At 37.6% G+C, this 27,194-nt stretch overlaps 2 protein-coding genes across 2 annotated transcripts; one reads left to right on the forward strand and one right to left on the reverse strand.

Annotated features, from left to right (window-relative positions):
- The first annotated feature begins 13,809 nt into the window (after positions 1–13,809).
- LOC138885130 (F-box protein CPR1-like) lies at positions 13,810–17,238 on the forward strand. The gene is made up of 2 exons (XM_070166032.1): positions 13,810–13,832; positions 16,506–17,238. The coding sequence occupies exons 1-2, from the start codon at positions 13,810–13,812 to the stop codon at positions 17,236–17,238; spliced, it is 756 nt and encodes a 251-aa protein (XP_070022133.1).
- Positions 17,239–17,307: 69 nt separating this feature from the next.
- On the reverse strand, positions 17,308–23,615 carry LOC104222748 (kinesin-like protein KIN-7E). The gene is made up of 13 exons (XM_009774032.2): positions 23,230–23,615; positions 22,542–22,631; positions 22,363–22,463; positions 22,145–22,258; positions 21,969–22,050; positions 21,749–21,816; positions 21,595–21,660; positions 21,373–21,497; positions 20,799–21,135; positions 20,089–20,193; positions 18,867–20,012; positions 18,094–18,416; positions 17,308–17,846 (listed from the first exon to the last, which is right to left on the reverse strand). The coding sequence occupies exons 1-13, from the start codon at positions 23,435–23,437 to the stop codon at positions 17,528–17,530; spliced, it is 3,084 nt and encodes a 1,027-aa protein (XP_009772334.1). The 5' UTR covers positions 23,438–23,615; the 3' UTR covers positions 17,308–17,527.
- Positions 23,616–27,194: the final 3,579 nt, after the last annotated feature.

Here is a 27,194-nt window from a genome sequence, read left to right on the forward strand (position 1 = left end):
CAAATGAACACGTTGTCCTAGAACATAGATTCTAATACAGATTTGCAGAACATAAAGCCTATAGCATGTTTTCTACCCAATTTTACCCACAGTACCGTACAACTACCCTTCCTTTTCACTAGTCATCCCAATATTTGATTGCAATTAATTATTACAAACCAATGGCTGAATAAATTACATAAATAAAATATAAATTAAGCTATAGGGAGCCTGAAGTAGGCCCAAAGCAAATCCTGGTGTACCAGGCCTTCAGTAGTCTCAAATGCCAAAGGTTTCCTAGCCCATTTCATGTCCAGGTGAGTCAGAGTTCCCTAAGGACCTCAAGGATCCCTGGCAGTGCTCATACCTAGACTTTTCATAAATAAAGACTGATTATGTGTAGTGTGGAAGAGCCAGCCCAGATATGCTAGAGTTTAGAGAGATCTCAAGTATCTCTAAGTAGTACACTTACCAAAGGGGTAGAACTTAAAAATCTTGGAGTAAATGAGAGTGCTTGACATAACTTGAAAGACTTTGTGAAAACAGTTTAGGAGTGAAAATGTTTTTCTAGAATAGACTAGTTTTGAGAAAAATATTAGTAATGAAAGCCAGTTAAAAGAATACTGAGAGCATTTTGAAAACAGTTCAAAGAGAGCAAATTAAGCAGACAGCCAGTCAGTCATGGAAGGTTCAAATTCCCAAGTAACTATAGCAGGCAGGCTTGCACATAAGAGGAAAGGATTGGGGAATATATAGGGGTCTCATTGAAGGTGCATGAGTAGGGTGTAGGGAAGCATGTAGACAACAATGTGCATAGAACACTTAGGAGCTTCATAGCTCTAAAAGATTAACCAGAATAATGGGCAATTAGTACATGGAGAGAAGATGTAGAAGATTGAATTAGACACACAAGTAGGATGATTATAAAGTTGAGGGATTAAACATGAATTGCAAACAGGCAAGCATCAGATAACAGGTGAAGTATAGACATGACAATTATACATTTGAACAGGTAGAATTTAGGCATGCTAGATAAAGCAGTAGATAGGCTAATACAGTTAGACATGCTAATCACATATAGGACAGTGTTCAGCAAGACAATGATCAGAAACAAGAATGGAACTTAAGGCAGTAATGAAACACATAGGGTTTGGATTTTAAAAAAATAATCAGGGACATACCAGTTAGGAAGAAAAACACAGAATGCAAAGCAAATATTGAGCAATATCTAGCCTTGGCTTGCAGCCGGCTATACTAATGAACACCATAAGTAGTAGAGAAGAACAAATAGCTTTTTAGAGTGTAAAAGTGTTTTTGTCAACTAATGTTCGTGTCCAGAAGTGAGAATATAGGAGATTATATATAGTAATCAAGAGTTAAACAGAATAAGGTAAAGAATTAATTATGTAGCAGTTAGGGAAATTTACGAAGCAGTCACACATGAAATTAGTAAAATCTCCCCTAATCAAGGGGTAATCAATCAACGATAAAGAGTAGGACAGATATTTAAGGAAAGAAATCAAGTAAGACTTAGGTACGGAGTAGGCAATTAGGGGTGAATAAATAGGAGTTCAATTAAGGAAACAATTAGTAAGAATCAACAAGTATCACAGTTAATTCAAATAAGACAAGAAACTAAATAAGGTTGCAAATAAAGGAATAATCAAGGCTCAGCATATAAGTTTTAACGAAACAAATTAGTAAATCAAGAATTCAAAACAACACTGATTTAAGGAGAAAAATATAGGTTTTTCATGAATAAATAAACAGAATGAATATAGACACATAGAATCAGTCGAGAATTCAAACCAGGAACCTTAATAGAGGCATACTAGGGTAAAATCACAAGACATTCAAATTAAATGAAGGAGAAAACATGTTAATCAAAGCACAGAACGAAATCGTGTAACAAGTAACACGAACAAGCTCAGAATCCAAACAAAAATGTCAAAATTGAGGTTTTAGCATAAACTAGTTAGGGTTGAGGCAAACTCAACATAATCGGTCAAAACACATAAGAATAGAAGATGAAATATTTAAAACCAGAAAATGTTTTGAGGGAAAGATTTTCAGGAAACCCTAGTTTAGGAAATTGAAAAGCCACTCGAAAATCCGAAGATTTTCACAAAATCATGTAAAATAAGTCCGATCCATCTCAGATCTTATACAGATCTGAGAAGTTCAAAGGACGAAATTAGAGTTTCGATAAAATAGCATAGAGATGAAGACATAGGCATAGAAACCCATAGGTTTAAAGCGAAATAAGAAGATCTTACTCGAAATCGAACCAGAATAGCCTGAAATAGACAATAAAGGGACAAAGGTGTAAGCGGACTGACCCTGGTCCCTCGAGGACCTTAGAGACGGCGGTACCGGCATAGAAGAGGCCATTAGAGGCCTGGGGGTGGTGAGAAACCACCATGGATGACGGTGGACGAGTGATGGCGAGGGAGAGTTAGGGTTAGGATTAGAGAACAACTAAGAGAGAAGGGGAAGGGGTGACGGCGGGGTATGGTGGAAATGACTTAGGTTAGGAGGGGGATCGTTAGGTTAATTATGGTAAGGACAAATATGGGCCATTGATCTCAGAGATCAACGGCCAGGATTAGGGGAGGCTTGGGTCGGGTCTAGATTAATTGGGGCTGGGTTTGACCGATTTGGGCTTGGTCTTAGTGGGTTAGGGGTTGAAATTGGGTTGTGCAATTAGGCTAAATCCGAAATAAGAGGGATATTTGTTAAATACCCAGGTATTTGAATAAAAATTATTTTATAAAATAATTAACAATGAGAAAAAATAATTTTCATGCACGGGGATACTTTAAAATAATTATTAAATATTTTAAAAATATAGCGGGCTAATTTCTAGTAAAATAATGCAGTGATGTATGCATGGGCTATAATTGCAAAATTATTGCAATTGTAACCAAAAGATGTAAATCTGGCCATTTGTGAGATTATTGGAACTTAATAGGACCATAAATGGTAATATTAAATCAAGAGATGTTTCAAAATTATCTGTAATACAATTTTGTATTTATTTATATGAATAAAATATTGAGATAAATTGATTAAAAAATATAAAATTATAGAAAAATACCAATTGATGTTAATTCGTAGTTTTAAAAGTATATATGCATTTTAAAAATATTATAGGGAAAATTGGGTATCAACAGGGACGGTATTATTTCTATTGATGTTTCTATTGTTGGTTCCCTTGCCGGGATGTTATCATTGTATTTGTTTGGGTAAGGAAGAGTGTAAAGCACGAAGGGTGATGTCGTGCATGAGATTGTGAGTGAGTGTTAATGCACGAAGGGTGATGTCGTGCCGATATTGTGAGTGTTAATGCACGAAAGGTGATACCGTGCCATATAAATAAAATTAAAAGCACGAAGGGTGATGTCGTGCCATGATTATGAGAGAGTAAAAGAACGAAGGGTGATGTCGTGCCGATTCTATTGATTTCTATGGTGAGGACGAGAGTAAAAGCACGAAGGGTGATGCCGTGCACCTGTTTCTGTGTTATTATTTTCATTGCTTCAAGTTTGATATTTACCTTGTCACTTTACTTTATCATTGTCATAACCTAATATCCTCCTCAGCATGTTCCCCCTTTTCATGTCTTATTATGTTTCATTCTTGTTATTATTGCTTCTCGTATATGATTTAATTGCACAGGTTTATGTGGTTGTCGCGTCCTAGCCTTGTCACTACTTCGCCGAGGTTAGGCTCGACACTTACTCAATACATGGGGTCGGTTGTACTGATACTACACTCTGCACTCTTTTGTGCAGATCCCGGTACTGGACCCTACGGACCGTAGTTCGAGGTTGCTGCCTTCAGTCCCGTGGAGACCCGAGGTAGTCCTGCAGGCGTCCGCAGGCCTTGGCGTCCCCTTTCCTGTCATATTTCCATTCTGTTTTTACTTATTTCAGAGACAGATGTATATTTTCCTTGTTCAAACCACTGTTTATAGTATTCGTACACAGTCCGTGACATTGTGACACCAGTTCTGGGTAGAGTTTTACTATAGATTCGTATTTGTATTAAGTTAAATTGTTAGATTACGTTCTTCCGCATTTTATTCTGTTGTTTATGTTATGCTAACTTGTTAATTGTAAAAAGATAAAGTAAAAAGGTAAAATAATCAATAACGTTGGCGTGCCTAGCGGGTTCAATGTTAGGCGTCATCACGGTCCCAACGGTGGGAAATTCGGATCGTGACACAACACAACACATTATTTAAAGTTAATAAAAATGGAGCACTTTGTATTCTATTAAATATTACATCCCATAAGAGAATCCCAAATATTTTTAGACTTTTGTAAAAATAAATTATATATAAAGTCTTAAAAGCATATATAAAATTATATATTTATTTGTCGGTTTGGTTTGGATTTTTTTACTCAATTCTAAACCAAATCAAACCAAACCTAATTGGATGTTTTCATGGGTTTGATTTGATTTTTCGATTTGGTGCAGTTTTACACCCCTGTCTCTATAAGTACTCTCTCAAATTTACCCTGAAATCTTTGTTACAATTCAAGTGTGTTTCTAAGCCCCGTGTGTTCTTGGATTTCAAGCCCAAAATTTCAGCTCTCGAATCAACGACGACAAGGTGTGATCACCATGGTGGTTAAACGTTATTCAGAGCACAAAAAAGATTGTTCAGAGTCAAGCGGCTTCCAATTCATAAACCAACAACCCACTTGAAAGAGCTCAAGTTTCCTTTCATGATAAGGGATGATGAGATTTTTACAGGAACTTGTATGCTTTTAGGTTCTTGTCATGGTCTTATTCTAATTAGTCTGAAGGAGCATATTGACTTGCGGAATCCTACTTCCCGATTTTATACCAAAGTTCTTGATCTTGACCTCTTGAACGAGGATGGCTACTATACACAAAGGGACTTTGTTTCGACTCCTCCAAGAATATTTACAAGGTAGTGCTGATTATGCAACATCAAACTGTCACGACCCAAAATCTATTAAAGTTCGTGATGGCGCCTAACACCATTGTCAGGCAAGTCAACAATAATTGATTAACTTGATTACTCATTAGTATTTTGAAATCATAATTTTCCTTCAATTATATAATAAGAAATAATATTTACAGAGTAAGTGGTAATATTTTCCCAACTATACTACTGAACAATTCAAGTATCCCCAAAACCCGGTATCAGAAGTGCATGAGCATCAACTAGGAAGATAAAATAAAATACAACATCTGTTCGGAATATAAATTAGAGAGGAAAAATATAAATAACTTTAAAGGAGACTCTGCGTGTTGCGGACGCGTAATATAGGATGCAACTCACCTAAGTCCCCGCAATAACCACGCCTCTACGCCCACAAAGCCACTAGACATATATGTACCTGCACAATAATATGCAGCAAGTGTAATATGAGTACGTAAATCAACGCATACCCCGTAAGTATCCAGTCTAACCTCTAAGAAGTAGTGACAAGGGATCGGCTCCAACACTTACTATGGGCTAACAATAAAATGTTGATATTATATTTAAGCATGGAATACATAATATAACTGAAATTTCAATAACCGAAAATAATCGACAGTCCTTTTACTAATAGAAATTCCCAAATTCTTTTTCATCATTTAACAATTTATATCTCGAGCCAATGAAGCAATGACAATTATTATTAGTTCCAAAGAGTTATCATGCGCAAGTCATGCCGAGGTCATACGGCCTGATCCGACATATAAATATAAATTGTGCACTGCCGAGGGTTGAACGGCACGAACCATAGATGCATCTATTAACCTTCTGAGGCGAACGGCCTGCTCCCATGAGAGTAGTGAAAATTTACTACGCGCGCGGAATATATTTGCGACACGGGTGAACATAGATCTCTCAAGTCTTTTCAAAAATACGAAATTTAAATGAAAACTATCAATTCTCGAAATCCTCAATTTTCAACTCTTTTCACGACAATTAATAAGCATACTCAATCTCAACTCTTTCCAAGACAAAAAAATAAACCTAATCAAATAATGGTATCAACAAGGCATAATGTAAACCTAAAACTACCCGGACATAGGTATAATTAGTAGCTACGTGATAACTAGGGATTTTGCTACATTTTATACTCCTTCTTGCTTAAGTTTTGATTAGAAATGTGTACAAAATAGTCCCAAAGGCTCACAAGTTGTGCTTGATTGCAGGTTTAATCAACAAAGTGGCAAGATGTCAAAGATCAGTTCAAAAAGGAGTGAAACTTGCACAAGTATCAAGGTAAGACAAAGCTCAGGCAAAACAAAGCCAGTGCGGTCCGCACAAGTGAGGTTCAGAGAGTATGCAACTCAGGCAAATCAGGCAATACGGCCCGCACTGAAGTTACTGCGGCCGCACTCGATTTAGTGCAGTTCTCACAACCAAAGATCAGAGAGTTGTTATTTTCGGAGATTGAAGCCAATGCGGTCCGTATTGCCCCAGTTCAGAGAGTTCGATTTTCAAGTCTAGAGCCTTAGTGAGGCCGCACGTGATTTTGTGCGATCCGCACTAGCCCCGCAGGGGTATTTTTGTCCAGATTTTTTAGCTTAGTATAAATAGCTTCTTTTTTCATTTTTAGGTCATCACATAGTTTTAGCTGAGAGCTGCGCTCGTGGGTTCGAACATTTTAACTATTTTGGGCAATTTTATTTACATTTCAACATTGAATCTTCTTGTTTATCTTAGTAATTAATTAATATGAGTTTTTCTTCATCTATTTTTTGCTTTTCTTATTTAATTATGAGTAGCTAAACCTATAAGCTAGGGTTGTGGCTCAACCCTAGTGTGGGTAATTGATGGGTCTTGTGTTTTAGGGCTAGATTGACTATGGGTGTTTGATATTTGGGTTAATTTCATGTTTAATTGCTAAATTAGTGGTTGCAAACACTAGTTTGTGTTTAGTTGACTTGAGCTCTTCTTGAGAAAGAGAACTTGAGTCTCTGAAATTGGTCCAACAAGGAATTGGGGCGTACTCAAGAGATTGATAGTCCCAATTAAAGGGTTAAACTTCGAGAGAGTAATACCCGACTTGAACCTTGATTGCTTGTGCAAATTTGCATACTCAATTGGTCTTGAGAAAGTCAATTCGGGCAAAATCACTTGAATCACCGAGAGGTGTAGAGTGGGTAAAATCGTGCAACGGTTATATCATACTCCCCAAATATGTCAATCATGCCTTAGACTCAAGTATCCGTCAATTGACCACCTAGACAAAAGTCACTACCCTAGTGCATTTTAAACCATTTGAACAACCCGTAACATTTTACTCTTAGCTTATTCTAGTTTAATTTACCATTGTAGTTTGATAAAAGTAGAAGTAAAACAAAAAACCCAAAAATGTTTAGAAGTGTAATTTGGAACACATACCCAACTTTAAATTAGATAGATACCCGACTCCAACATCTAGCTCTCTGTGGAAATCGATCCCGGCCCTAAATCGGGTAAAAGGTGTTTCGACCCTCTCTCGCTACTCAATAGTAGTGCAGGGTAGGCTTCGATCAACTTTTTGAAACTTGCACAAGTATCACTACGTACGGGCTCTCGTCACCTCGTGCGTATGTAGCCTCCGCAAATAAGAGCACACATGAATTCAATTCACCTAGGGGGTTAATTCCCTCTTACAAGGTTAGAAAAGAGACTTACCTCGCTCCGAAGTTCCATAGCCGGCTCCCAAGCCTTTCCCACAACTCAATCGACTCCCAACTCTCCAAAACTAGTCAATAAATGTGCAAATCCATAAATATATACTCTAATACTCATTATAATCCTATTTAAACAAATTCTCAACTCCCTCGAAAAGTCGATAAAAATCACCCTCGGGCCCACGTGCCAGGATTTCGAAAATTTTCGAAGATGAACTTTAACCATAACACCACGAACTCAAATATATAATTTATTCCAAATTTCATATCCAATTTCGTGGTCAAAATCCAAAAATATTAATTTCTAGGTCTTTCTTCAAAATCACAAATTTCTATAAATTTTCATATCTACATCCTTATATAAACCTTGTATTTAACTAACAACTAGTAAAAATCACTTACCTCATGATTGATGATGAAAATGGTGCTAAAATATTACTCCTAGGTCGGCTCCCATGGAGAAAATGAGATAAAATGGCCAAACTCCTGATTTTTAAAAGAACACTGCCCAATCTGACCTTCTTCGTGAACGCGGCAAGCCCCTCGCGTTCGCGAAGCACTACCACCTCTAGTTTCAAAATTACCCTTCGCAAAAGTGAGTCCCAGCTCATGAACGCGTAGCTTAACCAGGTGACCCTTCGCGAATGCGTTGCACCCTTCGTGAACGCGAAGGCTAAAAATCCCATAGGCTCAGTTTCCCCTTCGCGAATGTGATGACCCAACCGCGAAAGCGAAGCACAAAATCAGCATCCAACAAATTCTTCTTTGCGAACGTGAGAACTCCTTCATAGTCGCGAAGAATAAAACCAGTACCAGATATCAGCAGCAATAACTTGCCAAACTTGGTCTGAAACTATCCCGAAACACACTTGGGTCCCGCGGGACCCCGTCCAATCATACCAACTAATTTCAAAACATAAAACGGACCTGCTCGAGGCCTCAAATCACATCAAACAACGTCGAAATCACAAATCGCACCCCAATTCAAGCTTAATGAACTTTAGAACTTCAAACTTATACATAAGATGTCGAAACCTATCAAATCACGCTCGATTGACCTCGAATTTTGCACACAAGTCACATTTGACATTACGAACCTACTCCAACTTACGGAATAGGAATCCAACTTCGATATCAAAAAGGCCACTCCCGGTCAAACTTTCCAAAAACCTTCAAATTTCTAACTTTCGCCAAATGACCCCGAAACGACCTACGAACCTCCAAACCCATATCCGGACGCGCTCCCAATACTAGAATCACCATATGGAGCTATTCCCAAACTCAGAATCACAAACGGATAGCTATTCCCAAATTTATGAAATCCTTCCAAAATGCCAACTTTTCACAATAGGTGCCGAAACGCTCCTAGGTCATCTAAAACCCGATCCAGACATACTCCCAAGTCCAAAATCATCATTCGAACCTCTTGTAACCTTCAAATTCCGATTCCGAGGTCGTTTACTCAAAAGTCAAACCTTAGTCAATTCCTCCAACTTAAAGCTTCCGAAATTAGAATTTTCTTTCCAAATCAACTCTGAACTTCCCGAAATTCAATTCCAACCACATGTACAAGTCATAATACCTGAAGTGAAGCTAATCATGGCCTCAAACTGCCGAACGACGTGCTAGAGCTCAAAATGACTGGTCAGGTCATTACATTCACTCCCACTTAAACATATGCCCGTCCTCAAAAATGCTAAGAACTGCTCTGGAGTTGTCTGAAATCACTGTTTAACACCTCATGCACCTACCCATGCTACCACAACTCAGTTGAGCACATTAGCTCGGGCCAATCTGAAGATTCTCCCGTTTATTTAAACAAAAACCTTAGAGCCAAATTCGAACATCCGAAATTCTCTACCAGGCATGTTTCCAACATACGAACACCATATCAAACACTACATGATGCACCAATAGATAATTGCATACTTTTGCTGAATTCACACCATGTACCGTCTAATTCACATGACCATAATAACATCCTCCAATAACAATAGTCGAAACTCAAATTTGATGCCCATAACACACCTCATGTCACACATTAGTCCTGATCCAACTCTTGCAATTCTACCTCGATGGAAGAGATGTGTAGAAATTCATAACCAACTGTCGAGTCAACAAATCATTGAGTCTATCCGCTTGACAAGAACCATTACCTCCTTCTTAGCTGAATAATGATATTTGTCCTTAAATATGCCTTATATAAACCCAATCGCACTGATCATAAATCTAATAATCTTGTCTCACCTAGTATAATCTTCTCAGGCAATAAGCCACATCAAATACTGCCAAAAGTCTCATATGATGGCACAATGTGCCAACAAGATACAAAATTGAATGTAATACATAAGGGAAAACGAACTCTGGAAAGAACCACTCAACCCACGTAACTAATTAAACAACCGAAAGGATGTTATGAACCTTCCCGAGAAAAAAAGAAACAAACACACAAGGATAGATATGTGGAGTTGTACTCAACATCACACTGTTGCCGCATGCAACCGGATCCACACACGATACCGTTGCAGCGTGCAACCTGATCCAACCATGTTACCCGTAGCAGCGTGCCACCCAATCCCAACAACATACCCGTGGCGGCGTGCCACCCGATCCACATATAATAATCTATAAGGAAATACTTACCGAGCTAAAATGCTCATAACTGCGAAATACCCGAAAATTTAACCACAAGAATGCCAAGTGCGTAATACCATCCCTGGGGAGACAGATAGTTCCATACACTACAAAACTCGAGCACGACTACGGTGCGATATATGATCTACATCTCGAGAGCCATCCTTCTCACATAACAACATCACTATGTGAAACCTCAATAGATGTGCAATTAATCAAGTCATCTCACAACCCATATGGCACAATAGAGTATTAAATGAAATAGCCGACGATGAAATAACATCCAACATCCGAATACTCCTCCATAAGGAATGTTATGTTGAATGAACACACCTAGGCTAGTGTAGAGAACACATCCACATTTGGACCCATCAACGGACCTCAACTGATTCTGATCATACCATGCTTGGGCAAATAACCTCTTAAGGACCCACAACGACCTATTCATGAAACATAAGAATAGCCATCGAATCCAGAACAAACTTTCACAATTCACAACCAAATGAATAGAGCGCCTTTCAGGCCTAAACTCTCACATTAGTGGTGGTACCAAAATCTCCCCGCTTGGTTTTAAATATTTAATCAATCAAGCGACTACATGTCACACTTATAGAATCTTCTCGTGGGACACGCTCCCACAACCTTCCGCACCAAGTAACAAGTCTGCACATCCATACCACCGGCCACACTAATGTTGTAGGCAAATCAAGAATCCGCAATCATTATGAAAAGTCTCTTACATAGGACACCGATCTCAGGTGACCCTAAAGACAATACCAGCTTACTCTAACCATTTGAATCCTTTCTTGCTCATCCGAGCTCGTGATATTCTTGCCAACACCAAACTGCAACCTTGATCCTCAACTTCCAATTCTTATGTTGTTCACTACACCTAACATGCCAACGCAAAAGTACAAGAATTTCATCACAACTCCTGAACCACTAATAGAATAGACACTTCATCATATAGAACACTTAACTCATTTCAAAGAACCATTGCAACACGTAACTGAACTCCCGTAACCGTAGAAAATACGAACCTCAAGTTGTGGTCTAAACCACCATAACTCTTCTGGGATCCATCTATACATAACAGGCGATTATAGTCGAATACATCCAAACAAATCAAACTACGGCAGTCGTCAAGCCTTACACGTACCGCCACCAATCACATGCATAACTTAACACGCTGAAAGAACTGATCATTGCCACCATTATGTCAATTCAACCATTGCTAACCGATTCGACTTCTTCTAATTTACTCTAGACTTGCCTTAGGAATAATAATATCTCCATTCAAAACATAATGAACCCAAATCGGCACACATCCTGAGTGGACCTCATTTCACGAGACCACACTATCCCAAAACCCATGAACCATCTCATACCCTCCTTGTGCGCATATTCGCATCTTCAACTAGTACACCCATTATGATAATTTCCTTATGATTCCGAAGTTATATTCTCCCACTCCTCTAATGCTACACTGCAGACCAAAGATAACATAGAACACTCTAAGCCCCTTTCATAACCTGCTGCAAAAGCTCGATACTTAACCATACTACGGACTCGAAATCCTTAGGCACCATACTTTAACTTTTGAATCCACTAGGACTGTTGTTGAGAGTCACCAACTCCGACTTGGTCCCGAATATAATCAACTCCAAGGCTATGCTAGCACATGAACACCCTCTCAAGGAAGCACCCGACTGAATTCCTTTCCTTGTACACCACATCTACACGAAGCATAACCTCTGAGTCTTTCCATAGCCTCAACATGAATTGATAAGGCCAAATTTAGCCTAAATTCCTCAAGTCCTTTGCCCAAATTACCGTTGACGTTTTCTTTCCTTAGTCGTAATAACCCACCAATATACTGATAACCAGAAATTTCATAAGTAGACAATTACGCAATCAATTCGTAGCTGGTGGGGCTTTCCCACTTAGCTGGAAGCTACCATTTCATAACCCTGGAACCCACCAAGATTCCTTCTTCATCATTGACATGATCTTGCACAATCAACCCGCCAAATTCCTCGAAATCTTTTTGTTAAACCTTTCATGACCACTCTGAATTGCTAGCCACATTCACATATTCGATCCCTTATGGGATAGCCGGTAAAATTCTTCGTAGAAGCTTTGTCAACACTACACAACTTCTAACCTACTCACAGGAGATAACCCACCTGTGGAAATTTCATGCCGATGTCATCCAACGACGCTGCACTAGGTACAATTACTACGAAATCAATAAACCATCCTGAGCCCGTGCTCATTCACCAGTTGTATAAGTTTGTTCACTCCCCATTGACCGTAGTAAAAGTGCGACAATACATTCCAACCCGAAGTCATGTTGCATTTCTCTTCATATCAATCAAACTCCTTCCTAACACATCCAATCTTCCTCAGTATAGTAGTCAATATTCCAAATTAGTCCACCATGAATCCCAAATCACTCTAAACTTTCCCCAAAACATGTAGCTATCCTACCACAGAACCCTTTTGCTGCTCTGCTTCTCTCACACTTTAGTCAAACCCTCTCCTTTAAGCAACTACTCAACTTCTACTTATCACACTTGGCCTTCTAGAAATTTAACCGCCGCAAGACACCTCCCGCAGGTCCTTCCTTATCCTTCATTGCTAGTTGTTGCCTTAAATCAAAATCCATCTCTGTAGCACCTGAACCAACATATAGCCACCAGCTCTAAACCTCCCTGAAGATCATCTTCCTTGATCCCTCCACCAGTAACACTGATTCAATCTTGAACCACCGCACACCGCGATTTCTGGCAGTCGTTTCCCCGGCACTACTTCACAATACTCTGCTTAGAGGCGAATTGAAGAAAATAATAACACTAGCGAACTTAACGTATTCAACAAGGACAACTACACCATATCACAGATGAAAATTCCACCACTCTCAAAAATACCAAGTCTCATTACCCCCATCAACCCAAACTTGAGCATTCGTAGTCCGATTGTCATTCCTCTGCCGGAAATAAAATACGGAATCTCTAAATCATGCACTGAGTAAAACCTCTTTTCAAGTAATTCACTACCTCAGCGCATAAATAAGCACCCTATCATTGCACCCATACCGTGCGATAACGACTCATGAATCATCATAACAACCAGTGCCCAACTTCAAAACCACAGGAATTACAGATACTGAGCTGAAATGACAGAATAACCTTCTGCAAGGCAATGATAATAGCCCAAGCAATTACGCAGGGAGAAACATCCTGCACCACATCTGTAGTACCATTAAAATTCCTTCATTCCCAATTGATAACTAGCGCTTCCCGTCGCATAAGATTGAATATGAAAGAAATAAAGGCATAAGCCTCAAAGAAATCAAATTGCACGATGAGGAATCAAGAAGGGAAATGCTCCTAACAGCCATGTAGCCTCTCGAAGATAAGTACAGACATCTCTGTACCGATCCACAAGACTCTACTAGACTTGCTCATAACTCGTGAGACCTAAGTGAACTTAGTGCTCTAATACCATGTTGTCACGATCCAAAATCTATTAAAAGTCGTGATGGTGCCTAACACTGCTGTCAGGTAAGCCAACAATAATTGATTAACTTGATTACTTATTAGTATTTTGAAATCATAATTTTCCTTCATTTATATAATAAGAAATAATATTTACAGAGTAAATGGTAATATTTTCCCAAGTATACTACTGAACAACTCAAGTACCCCCAAAACTCGGTGTCACAAGTGCATGAGCATCAACTAGGAAGATAAAATAAAATACAGCATCTGTCCGGAATACAAGTTAGACAGGAAAAATATAAATAACTCTGAAGGAGACTCTGCGTGTCGCGGACTCGTAACATAGGATGCAGCTCACCTAAGTCCCCGCAATAACCATGCATCTACGCCCACAAGGCCACTAGACATATATGTACCTGCACAAAAATATGCAGCAAGTAAAATATGAGTACGTAAATCAACGCGTACCCAATAAGTATCCAGTCTAACCTCGTAGAAGTAGTGACGAGGGCTCGACTCCGATAATTACTATGGGCTAACAATAAAATGTTGATATTATATTTAAGCATGGAATACATAATATAGCTGAAAATTCAATAACCGGAAATAATCAACAACCCTTTTACTAATAGAAATTCTCAAATTCTTTTTTATCATTCAACAATTTATATCTCGAGCCAATGAAGGAATGTCAATTATTATTAGTTCCAAAGAATTATCATGCACAAGTCATGTCGAGGTTGTACGGCCCGATCCAATATATAAATATAAATTGTGCACTACCGAGGGTCAAATTGCACGAACCATAGATGCATCTATTAACCTGCCGAGGCGAACGGCCCGCTTCCATGAGAGTAGTGGAAATTTATCCCGCTCGCGAAATATATTTGCGACGTGGTTGAACATAGATTTCTCAAGTTATTATAATTTTTCTCAAGTCTTTTCAAAAATACAAAATTCAAATGAAAATTTTCAAATCTCGAAATCCTCAATTTTCAACTTTTTTCACGGCATTTAATAAGCATACTCAATCTAAACTATTTCCAAGGAAAAAATAAACATAATCAAATAACAGTATAAGCAAGGCATGGTGTAAACCTAAAACTACTCGTACATAGGCATAATTAGTGGCTACGTACGGACTCTCGTCACCTCGTGCATATGTAGCCTCCGCAAATAAGAGCACACATGAATTCAGTTCACCTATGGGGTCAATTCCCTCTTACATGGTTAGAAAAGAGACTTACCTCGCTCCGAAGTTCCATAGCCGGCTCCCAAGCCTTTCCAACAACTCAACCGACGCCCAACACTCCAAAACTAGTCAATAAATGTGAAAATTCATAAATATATACTCAAATACTTATTATAATCCAATTTACAACAAATTCCAAACTCCGCTCGAAAAGTCGATAAAAATCATCCTCGGGCCCACGTGCCCGGATTCCAAAAAATTTTGAAGATGAACTTTACCCATAACACCACGAACTCAAATATATAATTTATTCCAAATTTCATGTCCAATTTCGTGGTCAAAATCCAAAAATATAAATTTCTAGGTCTTTCTTCAAAATCCCAAATTTCTACAATTTTCATGTCTAAATCCATATATAAACCTTGTATTTAACTCAAAACTAGTATAAATCACTTACCTCATGATTGATGATGAAAATGGTGCTTCAAAATTGCTCCTAGGTCGGCTCTCATGGAGAAAATGAGATAAAAATGAGATAAAAATAGCTAAACTCCCGATATTTAAAGGAACACTGCCCAGTCCGACCTTCGCGAACGCGGCAAGCCCCTCGCGTTCGCGAAGCAATACCAGCTCCAGATCCAAAATTACACTTCGCGAACGCGAGTCCCAGCTCGCGAACGCGTAGCTTGACCAGGAGACCCTTCGCGAATACGTTGAATTCTTCGCGAACGCGTGGAGTCCTTCGCGTTCGTGAAAAACAAAACCGGAACTAGATATTAGCAGCATCAACTCAGCCAAACTTTGTCCGAAACTATCGTGAAACACACTCGGGGCCCCCGGGACCCCGTCCAATCACACTAACCAGTTTCGAAACATAACATAGACCTGCTCGAGGCCTCAAATCACATCAAACAACGTCGAAATCTCGAATCGCACACCAATTCAACCTTAATGAACTTTAGAACTTCAAACTTCTACATTTGATGTCGAAACCTATCAAATCATGCCCGATTGACCTCGAATTTTGCACATAAGTCACATTTGATATTACGGACCTACTCCAACTTACGGAATCGGAATCCGACCCCGATATAAAAAAGTTCACTCCCGGTCAAACTTTCCAAAAACCTTCAAATATCCAACTTTCGCCAAATGACCTCGAAACGACCTACGGACCTCCAAATCCATATTCGGACACACTCCCAATACTATTCCCAAACTCGAAATCTCAAACAGACATCGATAACATTGAAATGCACTTCAACCCAAATTTATGAATTCCTTCCAAATGCCAACTTTCCACAATAGGTGCCGAAACGCTCTCGGGTTATCCAAAACCCGATTCGGACATACGCCCAAGTCCAAAATTATCATACGAACTTGTTGGAACCTTTAAATCCCGATTCCGAGGTCGTTTACTCAAAAGTCAAACTATAGTCAATTCCTCCAACTTAAAGCTTCTAAAATTAGAATTTTCTTTCCAAATCAACTCCGAACTTCCCAAATTCAATTCCGACAACACGTACAAGTTATAATACCTGAAGAGAAGCTACTCATGGCCTCAAACTGTCGAACGACGCGCTAGAGCTCAAAACGATCGGTCGGATCGTTACACAAACCCTAGATTATGGTGGTGAGTTTGTTATAGTTGCCGGTCTTGAAGACAAAAGATGGAGGCAAGTCAAATTCCCTTATGATATCCACTCTGTGTATGATGGGATTACAACATTGCATGGACGACTTCACTACTGGGTAAGGGTTAAAAAGCCCCACTTTAGTGAAGATGATGACAGTGAAGACGAGAGTATTTGGGATAGTTTTGGTCCTCCTAATACAGTGATTTGTTTTGATCCTATCTCTGAAAAGTTCCACATGTTTCCCGTCCCTAAGGCTAAGTGTGATCAAGGAGAGAATGATATAGTTAGTTTAGGAGTTTTAAATGAATGTCTAAGTATGGCTTGCCTCGAAGATGATAAGGGGGGTGTTGAAATATTAGCCATGAGAGTATATGGAGTAAAAGAATCATGGACATCCTTAATTTTCATAAGGAATTTAGAAATAAATCTGTCTTATGGAATTGTAGTGCCATTTTTCATGACAGTGACAGGAGATGGAGAATTAGTTTTGATAATAGACTATCCTAAGGAAAAAGTTGTTGTTTACGATCCTAAGAATGATAATATGCAAAACATTCTTGCTCACGGAAAGGAAGTCCTTATACATGGTACCATTAGCTATGGAGAGCTTGACCTTGCCAAAGGAGTACTACTTGAGTAGAAAGCGGCACAGAAAGTTTGGACAGGGATTAGAAAAGCTTCACTATAACCCTTCTTTTTAATGACATAGTTGAGGAATAGCCAGTCTATATATATGATGTAGGTATGTTACACTCTTTTTACATTCAGTAGATCAAATTGGGACTCCTACAATTCTACAAAACCAATTACAATCAGAATCTCACCAGTGATCACCATCCAAAAAACAAACAAACAAAGAAAACTCAAACTCACTAACAGTTAAAAATCAGAACACCAAATGTTTCCAACTCAATGATTGACCTGACTTTTTACGAGAGAGAAGATATCAAGCTACGTGTGAAGCTATAAGTTTTAGATGGTCTAGGTGAAAAATCAAGACCAAACATCTCCTTGGGAGCCTGCCCTGGCTTCATCAATCCGGTTAATTTTGCTATCAGGTAAGCACTATCTGCAATGTGGTTCATATCATCTGTCTTTTTCCACAAACGCTGAGCCAATTGTAACCTCCTAAGTTTGCTATTGATCCGAATGCCCCACTTTAGGTACAGGCTTTCTCGATCTTCTTCTGTTAGCTTCCTCAGCATTTGCCTGCGCAACATCCGTCTCTCTTGCCGAAGGTCTTTCATGCTGTTTTCCAGATCAAACAAGTTTTTAATTAGTCCAAATTTTTGTTCGTATTATCTAGCATCTTTTGCTTTTGCATTCAACATACCAAGTACAAGACTGGTCCATTAAATGCAAAGACATGACCGGTTATCATGCTTTTAGGTACAAGGATAGTGCATGTGTACATATAAATATACTTAAGGAATGATTGTCTTTCCTTTTTTCTTTACAATTGTTTAATGTTTTCAGAGCCGGATGTGATTCTTACCTTTGTGCAAGGGACAAAGTCCTTCCATTGACCACAGTTTTCTCTCCACGTGTATATATGTCGTTGAGGAAGGTCAGTCTTCTGATCTCGACCTCCATATATACAGCGTCCTTAGGATCATCACCTTGGAAAAGAAGGAAGAAATATGTTCTGTGTACGAGGGAAATGTTGCAAACATGCCAAAGTTCCATAATCTCTTTCTGTAGTATCTTGAACTCTGAGGTCCAGCTGGAAAGACTTTTAAGTTCATCTTCTATTGGATCCAGACCGACATCTCTGACACACTTTGACAGTTTATGATGCTCTGGTTCAGCCTCATGAACCTGTTATATACAACAAGCACATATTAGTCATAAATTAAGGAAATGTTATCTGATACCATTTAAACAATGCGTGTAAGCCCAAGGAATGTAATCCGACTTCCCAAATTTAAGGGTTTCCCTCTTTTCTTTTTCAGTCAAAACATTCACATATAAAACTCTGATACACTTAACCTTTTCATTCCATGAATATCAACCATGAAAGAACAATGTTTATGTGAAAATCTCGGGACATTATAATTATCAAACCTAGGTGGAGCTTGTATTCTAAAAGAGCTGGAAATTTTCAGTAAGGGATAGAAGAATGGTAATTAAAAAAAAACAAGCATATAAATTCATCATCCTACAGTAGAAATTCCATGAATGACTGAAAGTATGAACAGATAAGACTAGAGAAATATGACAGAATGCTTAAAATGACTAGTAGAGAGAGAAGAAAAGATAATTACTCACAGGGCATTCTCTAACCTCCTTTTCAGGTTGAAGTTCATCTTTCTCACTGCTCCCTGAATCACAAGTATCATCTACATCCATGACATTTTCATAAGTTGTATCTTCCCCTTTTGACACTTCAAGCCCAATATTGATAGCAACCTCGCCATAAACGGTGGAGTCCTTCTCTGGATAGTCCCCCACATCAGAGGTAAAGTTCAGGGGAGATATTTTGATTTCCCAACCCTTTGGTCTTGCACTGAAATTTCTTTCTGACACAGATGGCGGAGTAATTTCAGCTGTGGCAAGTTCCTCAAAATATGAGGATACGTCAGCCATTAGGCTAGCTTTACAGCTTCTACTTCTACACAATTTCAAGTTTCTTGAGCATGGTGATTCGCCAATGAGCTCACATGGTGAGGATAAATTTGCTGGAGAAGGAACGTCAAATGTGCACACCAGCTCTTTCTCTTCTTTCTCTGCTTTTTCTTCCTTCAGTGGCAATGGTACTGACTTTCTACTGTCACTGAATTTTGCTGATTCAAGGGTTTGGAGATCCTTTGAGGGAAGTGACAATGCATCTTCATTAGATTTCCTTTCTTCCTCAAAAGATGGTAATGCAACAAATCCGTGCTCTTCTTTACAGGGTAACAATGTCAATTCTCCATCTTCCTTGAGTGAAGGGGGTACTGATCTTCTATGGTCATCAGCCGGAGGTGATATTGTTTCCTTATTAGCTCTGTCTCCATATTCTGCTGTCATTTCAGCTGGAAATCTACTGCTTTCTTCGGGAGATGGAAAATTGGATTCTTGTTTTCCCTTCACACTTGATTCCTCGGTTTCAATGCAATGAACTTCCTTGAATAGGTCTTCTGAAGTTCCATTACTTTGTTTTTCAATCTCATCCCATCCTTCACATGAATCACTTTCACTATAATTTGAACTGCCGGCTAACAACCTTGGAGATGAACTTTTATGGAGAAAGTTCTCTTCAAACTCTGGCACGCGTATAATTTGGTCCTCAGAGCTACTCCTGCTATGTCCATCTGAACATGTTCTAACATCAGCATCGATAGATGGGGTGTCTGACAATATGGACACTTGCATCCGGCTTCTATAATCTGGTGATCTCCGCACACGCAGATTTGGGTAGTTTCCAAAACCAACCTGTAGTGCAAAGTGCCTTTAGCATTGAAAGCGTAAATACATAGACACAAATTAGCAGTCTAGGTAGCATATGTACCTGCATCAATAAACTTGCATCATCTCCAAGCATTTGTTGCATTTCTTTAACTTGAGTCTGAGCAATGTCACGCTGCAAAGTCAAGTCCTTTATTTCCTTCTCCATCTACAAAAAGAGATGGCAAAATGATCGACGGTCCAAGCTGTCTAAACAGTAGGCAGCTGTAAAATAGCCAGGTAAAATTTTCCAAGAAAACAAGATTTTGATCCAATTCAATAAAGATGCAGGATACTTAAAAAGCATGTCAGATGCGAAATATTACTCGTTTTCAATTTAAGAAAAAGGCTAGAAATTGACTCCCTAGTTATGTGAAGGTTACATCTTCCATGCGCAAAAAATTTCAAATATTTGTAAGTTTGCTTCTGTAAAGTTCTTGTAGCTTCAATTATTCCTGTTTAGTTCTACATATTACCTTTTTATCTTTGTTTACTGCAATCATACCAATTTGCTGACCCCTGTCGCCATGTTATGGGGCCAGACAATTGCTCTCTCTCTCTCTCTCTCTCCCTCTCCCTCTCTCTCTCTCACACACACATACGCACGCACACACGCGCATATAGAGTAGAAGTTCCCATACAACAGAATACAATTGTCACCTCTCTAGGGTGAGGAAACAAGTGAAAGTTTCCAAGTAAAAAAATAGGATATCAAAACTTGGAAGGGAGGTACCATAATTCAGCATGTGAGAGAAGAGAATTAAGATGCAATACCTGTTCTATTTGCTTGTTCTTCTCTCGCAGTAATGCTTCATAATCTGAAGGGAATAAAGAAGGTATAGGACTCCTTAACTCACTCTCCAATCTCGCCAACTCCCTCTGCAAATGCTTCACTAACACTTTATCTGACATGACTACGTTCACTTGGGCAGTAGTAGTTACTTCCTTTGCACAACTTGCAAACAGAAGAGTGTTCCTTGATTGCTCAACATGACTTCGTGCAGGGCTCATCGTACAGATGATGGCAGTTCTGCCATTGCCACCCAATGACGGCTGCAATATCCGAGTTAACTTGGAATCTCGGAAAGGAATGTGACCATTCCTACTCTTGCTGTATTAAATTATATAACAACTTGCATTAGTGGCAATGTAAAAGGACTGCACAATTGATTCAACTGACTTATATGATACACAGCTGAATGAAATGCCTGGCTTGTTTTTTCTAAAGTGCCAGCATTACAAGATTGAAGCACAGTCATTGACCAATAGTAAGTTTCCACCAGAAAACGAACTCTTACAACAATCATATCGCACTAACTTAGAAGGGAAGCAAGAAAGTTAAAACAACCTTAGCTTACGTATAACAGTGCCCAAGGTCAGCAAGCTGCGATTTATGTGACAGCCCTCTTTCAGCCTTGCCCCAGCTGACAAGGACTGAGATGCACGCTCACTTCCAGCTAAATCAACAAAATTCTGTGTTTCCCCGGTGAAAAAGAAAGCTGTTATTAGTATGATGTACCAACAAGACAACACTAAGTAGCAACTATCTTCTGGAGACACATTTTCATACCACAGTAGCTGAAAGAGTACTGGAGTTGTCCCTGCCTAAATACTCACGAGCAGAACTTTCAATTGTCTGCAATAAGTAATGTGTCAAAACTGTAATATTTTATAATTAATAACTTGTTAGCCAATTGCACAAGAGTAATATTAAGTTATTTTACCAGTCTGATAATTTGGTGAGATCTGGAGCTGGTCTCATTGAGTGCAGTCTCCCCAATCTGTCTCTGAGCTGCAAAAGTTCAATCAATATCAATCAACTACTCTTCCAACCCTCCTCTGTATCCATTCCACTCTTTTCAGGCAAAATTTCGTTTCAGCACTAAATTAAATTCAAAATCAGAGATGCCTTTTGGAAGCAAAAGCTAATCTTTTATCTCTTACCTTCGCAAATAGAAAGGAGCTGAATCACATGGTTCCAGTCCCTCAATGTTTCCTCTGTGAGTTTCTCAACAATTGTCCCTCTCTGTCAAAGTTGCTTTATGAGATTTTAAAGGGAAAAAGAAGACGAGAAAGAAAAAGGAACACTAAACATTTGTTGATCAGAGAAGATAACTAACCTCAGGGTCATCTAGAAGTCTAAGAGGAGTACTATCTGCACTTAGGAGATCGCGGACAGATTCATTGTAAATCTCCATAGCAGAGAACTTCAAGATAAAATCTCTCTCGGCGTGCTACAAGTAGTAGTATAACTGGATAATCAGTAAGCAAGAGAAAAAGCCTTGGAGATAAGGAATGCAGACACTATAAACAAGTGATCTCAAAGTAATGAGTTTACCTTCTGAATATAGTCATAGATGTCTGCTATTGCATATTCAGTTATACCAGTCATAGTAAATGTCTTTCCACTGCTTGTTTGGCCATATGCGAAAACGCTTGCTAGCAAATACATAAATTGTTTCAGATAAAAAAAATATAGGAGATGGACTAAAGAAAGAAAATGTTTTTCTTACTCACAATTGAATCCGCTAACGACCGAAAGAGCAACATCTTTAGCTGCTTCTTCATATACCTGTCTTGTGGAGCAATTAGGCCTAAATACCCTGTCTGGAAGCAAAATTATAACCAAAAAAAAAACAGAACAATGTCAACTGAGAGAATCATAGTTATAGTATGCAAGCCATAAAAATAGCAATTGGTAATATCTTAAAATGGTAAAGCAGATTTTTTTAGGCTGCAAAAAGCTTTCTTTCCTGAATTTACACAGTAGAACTTACAACAACAACAACAACAAACCCAGTGATTTCCACAAGTGGAGTCTGGGAGGGTAAAATGTATGCAGCCTCCCCCTACACTCTAGAAGGGTAGAGAGACTGTTTCCGTAGACCCTCGGCTAGAAAACACAGTAGAACTTAAATAACAATTAATAAAAATAAACTTGAAAGAGCCTCATTACAGAATTCTCTGATTAAAGAGATAATGCAAATAAAATAGAGGAAGCAGATTTTAACAACATGAGTTGCTGAACAAAATTTCACTAAATAATGAATGAACAAGCAACAAGTATAAGAAAAAGAAAATTACAAGACCTCCAAGTAAATTAGACTCTACCAGAGATCACAGAATAGCAAAATTGAACAAAAAATTCAGACTTAAAATTAGGAATAATGTGAAGAAATAAATCATCAAATTCCTAAAGACTTACCAAAGCTATAGGCAGAGGGATACATTGAGCGTTCAGACACAGAAAGATTAACATTCTTGTAAATAATGGTAGTGTCATTAATACACTCCCAATCTGAAACATCATTTCTGAAAATCTCCTTATTATTCAAAGGCCTTAGCCTCACCGACACTAAAATTCTCTCTTCACAGCCTCCAGCCTCTCGCGCCACTTCATCAATTGTACCCATTCTACTCAACCCCAACCTCAAAATTATGCTTAAAATGTCAAACTAAGTGTATATAAATATGATATATCACATTTTTAAGGGTTGCATTCTTGAAAAAGAAGTAAAGGGTAAGCATATTTTGGTGCATTATTCAATAATCACATTCTGTGAATTGAAATGAAGCTGATGATGAGTAGTCAATGGAACATGAATGATAAGGAGGGCGTATATATTATGGGTCTAATTGTTTTTTGTCTCATGCATTAATGTTTTTTTCTATGCTATTTTTAGAGTTAAAATATTGTTGGATGTTTATGGGTTAGCTATGGTCCCCATTTACAGTCTGTCAGTCTGTGTCTTGATTCTTATGAATGTTCCTTAACCTTTGGTTTTCACAACAAAACGAAGGATTAGGTTGAGAATATAGTCATGCATTAATATAATAATAATAATAATAATAATAATAATAATAATAGTATACACTAATTTATTTACATATTATGACCAAAATAACTTTCTATTTTATTTTGTTGTTTTCTTTTACACCTAGCAAATTGTGGAATTATTCTACAGTCGGTCGTTTTCAGGGAAAGTTGATTTGATAGTTTTTGATGAAAAATACTAAGCACCATTTGACAATATCTCTGTTTCTGTTTCTCCACTGTTTGGAAGATGGTGTCAGAGAAAAGAAGAAAGAGACAACAAGTAAACAGAATTAGAGAATTATTTAAATATAAGTAGAAATTAGAAGAGAAATACATTTTGAAAAAAAAAAATTAAAAAAGAACAAAGTTGGGTATTTTATCTTTTTCATCGGTTGGTTGATGCTAGCAAAGCTGAAAAGATAACAGTCCTAATTTTCTACTATATTATTTTAGTTTTCCTTTGTTTTTCCTTCTGTTCCTTAATTTTTTATTGTCTTGAATTTCTTTCTAATTTACGTTGCAAACATAACAACCAGATCGAACAACAGCTTAACTAATTAATCACCATTTTATTAAACATTAACTAATCGTTGGTTAATTGTTATTATACACGTTAGATCTCATTGTAACTGGTTACCAAATTAAAGTTAATGGATTTCTTCTATTTCGATTAAATTATTTTCGCCCTGACTCAATCAATTCGGTGGACTGACCATTTCATTAGATAAAGGTCGAAACTAAGAAGGATCCTTAATATTCATGCCTAGATTTTTATTTTACAAAAAAAAAAATGTGCAGCATTTTTTCGTTTGAAATAAAGAAATATAGGTTGACATTAAAGATGAACAGTCTTTATCAGCTTAAACGTCAACTTTTGGTTAGTTGTAAAAAGCAATGGCCAGCCACTAATTAAATATGGAGTTCAAGAAAGAATTTTAAAAAAATAAAGATATTACATTATTAGAAATGCCAATAGAAAAGTAAGGCTCACTCTTAAACATATTTGTCATCTTTAATCATTAAAAACTACAGATTTTGTTGATTTTAGGAACAAGTAAACCACATATTTTCCGGTAGATAGAATACTCTTGCGAAATTTTATTACTTCAGGATTAAATGAAAGGGCTATTTAGAAGGGAGTTTGGAGCAAAACTAAAGTTGTTTTCGTGTAATATATCGGTTACGGGTTCGAACCGTGAAATCAACCATTAATGCTTACATTAGGATATACTGCCTACATCACTTCCCGAACCTTGCGTGAATGCGAAATAATTTGTGCACGGGTTACCTTTTCTAAATTAATATGTATGTGATTACACGGAATCAAGAGTTATCCCATGATTTTCTTCTTCTAGACTTTTGCAATTGATTATATTTGTTCATATATTGTATTGATATTTATATTCAGCAACAGGACAACTCTACAAGAAACCATATATTAGAAGTCAACACATAAAAGACATGAAGTTTAGGTGATTAATCAAAAGCTAAAACATCATTTTCACTTTTATGCTGGGCCCAAAAATAAATTAAGTGAAAGTCCCATTTACCCGAAGACACTAATGCATAATTTCACCTAACCAGAGATAAATATATGAAGACAATGAATGCTAGTAGGTGAATATCCTTTTAAGTCCAACTCGTGTTATCCCTGTGGAGCCTAATGACTGACAATCTGTTACACTGTTATCTTCATGTAATAAGTTGGTATTTATGGCTAAATTCAAAATTTCAGTCATTCAAATTCCTTCTGTCATTATTCCATAGCAGGCATATGCTTAATCATTAGAATTTAACTTATATCCACCGATGATAGCTTAAATATTTTTTGCACTATCAATTTATTTTAACATATTATAACAGGTAATCTGTTTTGTTTTTTAAATTACTAATTTTACTTTTGATGAACGTTGTTACATATAATTATCTTTGAATGATTTGATAATATAAAAATTCTTTTAAACTTAGAAATTATGACTTTAATCATTATTATCATCAACATAAACATGATTCTCCTATTTGTATATTTTGTCCCATTCTGTTTTTTCAATAATGAAGGATTTCATAATTATTTTCTCTGATTTTCTTAAGTTGGGGAATCTAGTCTAGGGAAAAAAGAAAAGTAAAGGTAGTAGAATATGTGGGGGTTGAGGGGACCTCTTTGACTAGGGGGAAAAGAATATTACAAGGCATGTGCATGGAAAAGAGAAGCTTTATCATTTCCTTCCTTCCTCAATTCAATTGAAACAATGGAGAGAGGACTGTCCACATGCATGTGGCCACTTCCCATTATTTGCAGCTTTATCTATTATCTGTCACTACTGTTTTTTTTCTATAAACAAAAAGGGAGTTGGTCTTCTTAATTTCCAATCGAGTATTCTGTGAACCAACGATTCGTTTTCATTCCAACTATTCACTACTGAACATTTAACATAAGGTACTTAAATTTCTTGGACCCTTTCGAACGAATCAAAAGAGAGTAGATAAACAGATGAAACGACTTATTGTTATAATTTCTCTTAATAATTGGCATTTCCATTATATTGCATAATGCTAATAGCTAAATCCTTTAAAACTGAAACAAATAAATTCCACTTAAGATTCGTCCCTTCCAATCTTTCACAATTTCTTTTAGCAAAATCATTTAAAGTTAAATTTGATGTTGTACATTTTTTTTAGCCGAAAACATTCATGACCAAGGAAGGAGGTTCATCATCTACTATATATACATAAAATAAAAAATAAAAAAACATGTATATACAATGTGATTTTTCCGTGAAGGGGGTTTGGATCCCTCTAGCTTCGGCGCCGGTCCACAAGTTACAAAAATAGAATGATATATAGACAATGAAGTATAGATTTGAAGCTGAATGCCTTTTAGGTTCATGCACATTTTCAGAGACTAAAGGACGAGAGGAGGTTGGACAAAAAACGCACAAGTCAAAAGGATGACAGAAAACAAATTAAAGACTACACGGAACCAAAGCCACAAAATCTAATGGCCAAACATTTGGTTTGGTGTGAAGGTGTTTTCTTAGTGTTGGGAGGTTTTGGAGCATCAATATTAGATTTTGAGTCCCACGTTATAATCTTTTTCAAAGGCAAGACCTGACGCCTGTCTCGTTTATTTTGTCTAAGCAGTATTATTTTGTTATATTGAGGGGCCTTTCAATTATTATCTAAAATGTATGCCATATTGTTGTGTTGGGTACCCCATCAGAAAGTTCAGTTCTAGACTTCTAGTGCATAAACCATTGAGTCTTTGGACTATAACACAATGTCTATTATTAACTCAGACGCATACGAAAACAGAAGTCATACTACTTTCTTACTTCAATTTTCTGTAATTTGGG

Source organism: Nicotiana sylvestris, chromosome 2, assembly GCF_000393655.2.
Source record: "Nicotiana sylvestris chromosome 2, ASM39365v2, whole genome shotgun sequence".
Lineage (NCBI taxonomy): Eukaryota > Viridiplantae > Streptophyta > Magnoliopsida > Solanales > Solanaceae > Nicotiana > Nicotiana sylvestris.

Bases quoted from the DNA above. Each gene is read 5' to 3' on its own strand.
- LOC104222748 (XM_009774032.2), bottom strand. From the start codon at position 23,437: ATGGGTACAATTGATGAAGTGGCGCGAGAGGCTGGAGGCTGTGAAGAG. The intron at 22,632-23,229 runs GTAAGTCTTTAG...TTTTGCTTCCAG, and splicing joins TCCCTCTGCCTATAGCTTTG to ACAGGGTATTTAGGCCTAAT. The intron at 22,051-22,144 runs GTTAGTTATCTT...CAACTTTGACAG, and splicing joins GACTTCTAGATGACCCTGAG to AGAGGGACAATTGTTGAGAA.
- LOC138885130 (XM_070166032.1), top strand. From the start codon at position 13,810: ATGGTGCCTAACACTGCTGTCAG. The intron at 13,833-16,505 runs GTAAGCCAACAA...TAATACCTGAAG, and splicing joins GTGCCTAACACTGCTGTCAG to AGAAGCTACTCATGGCCTCA.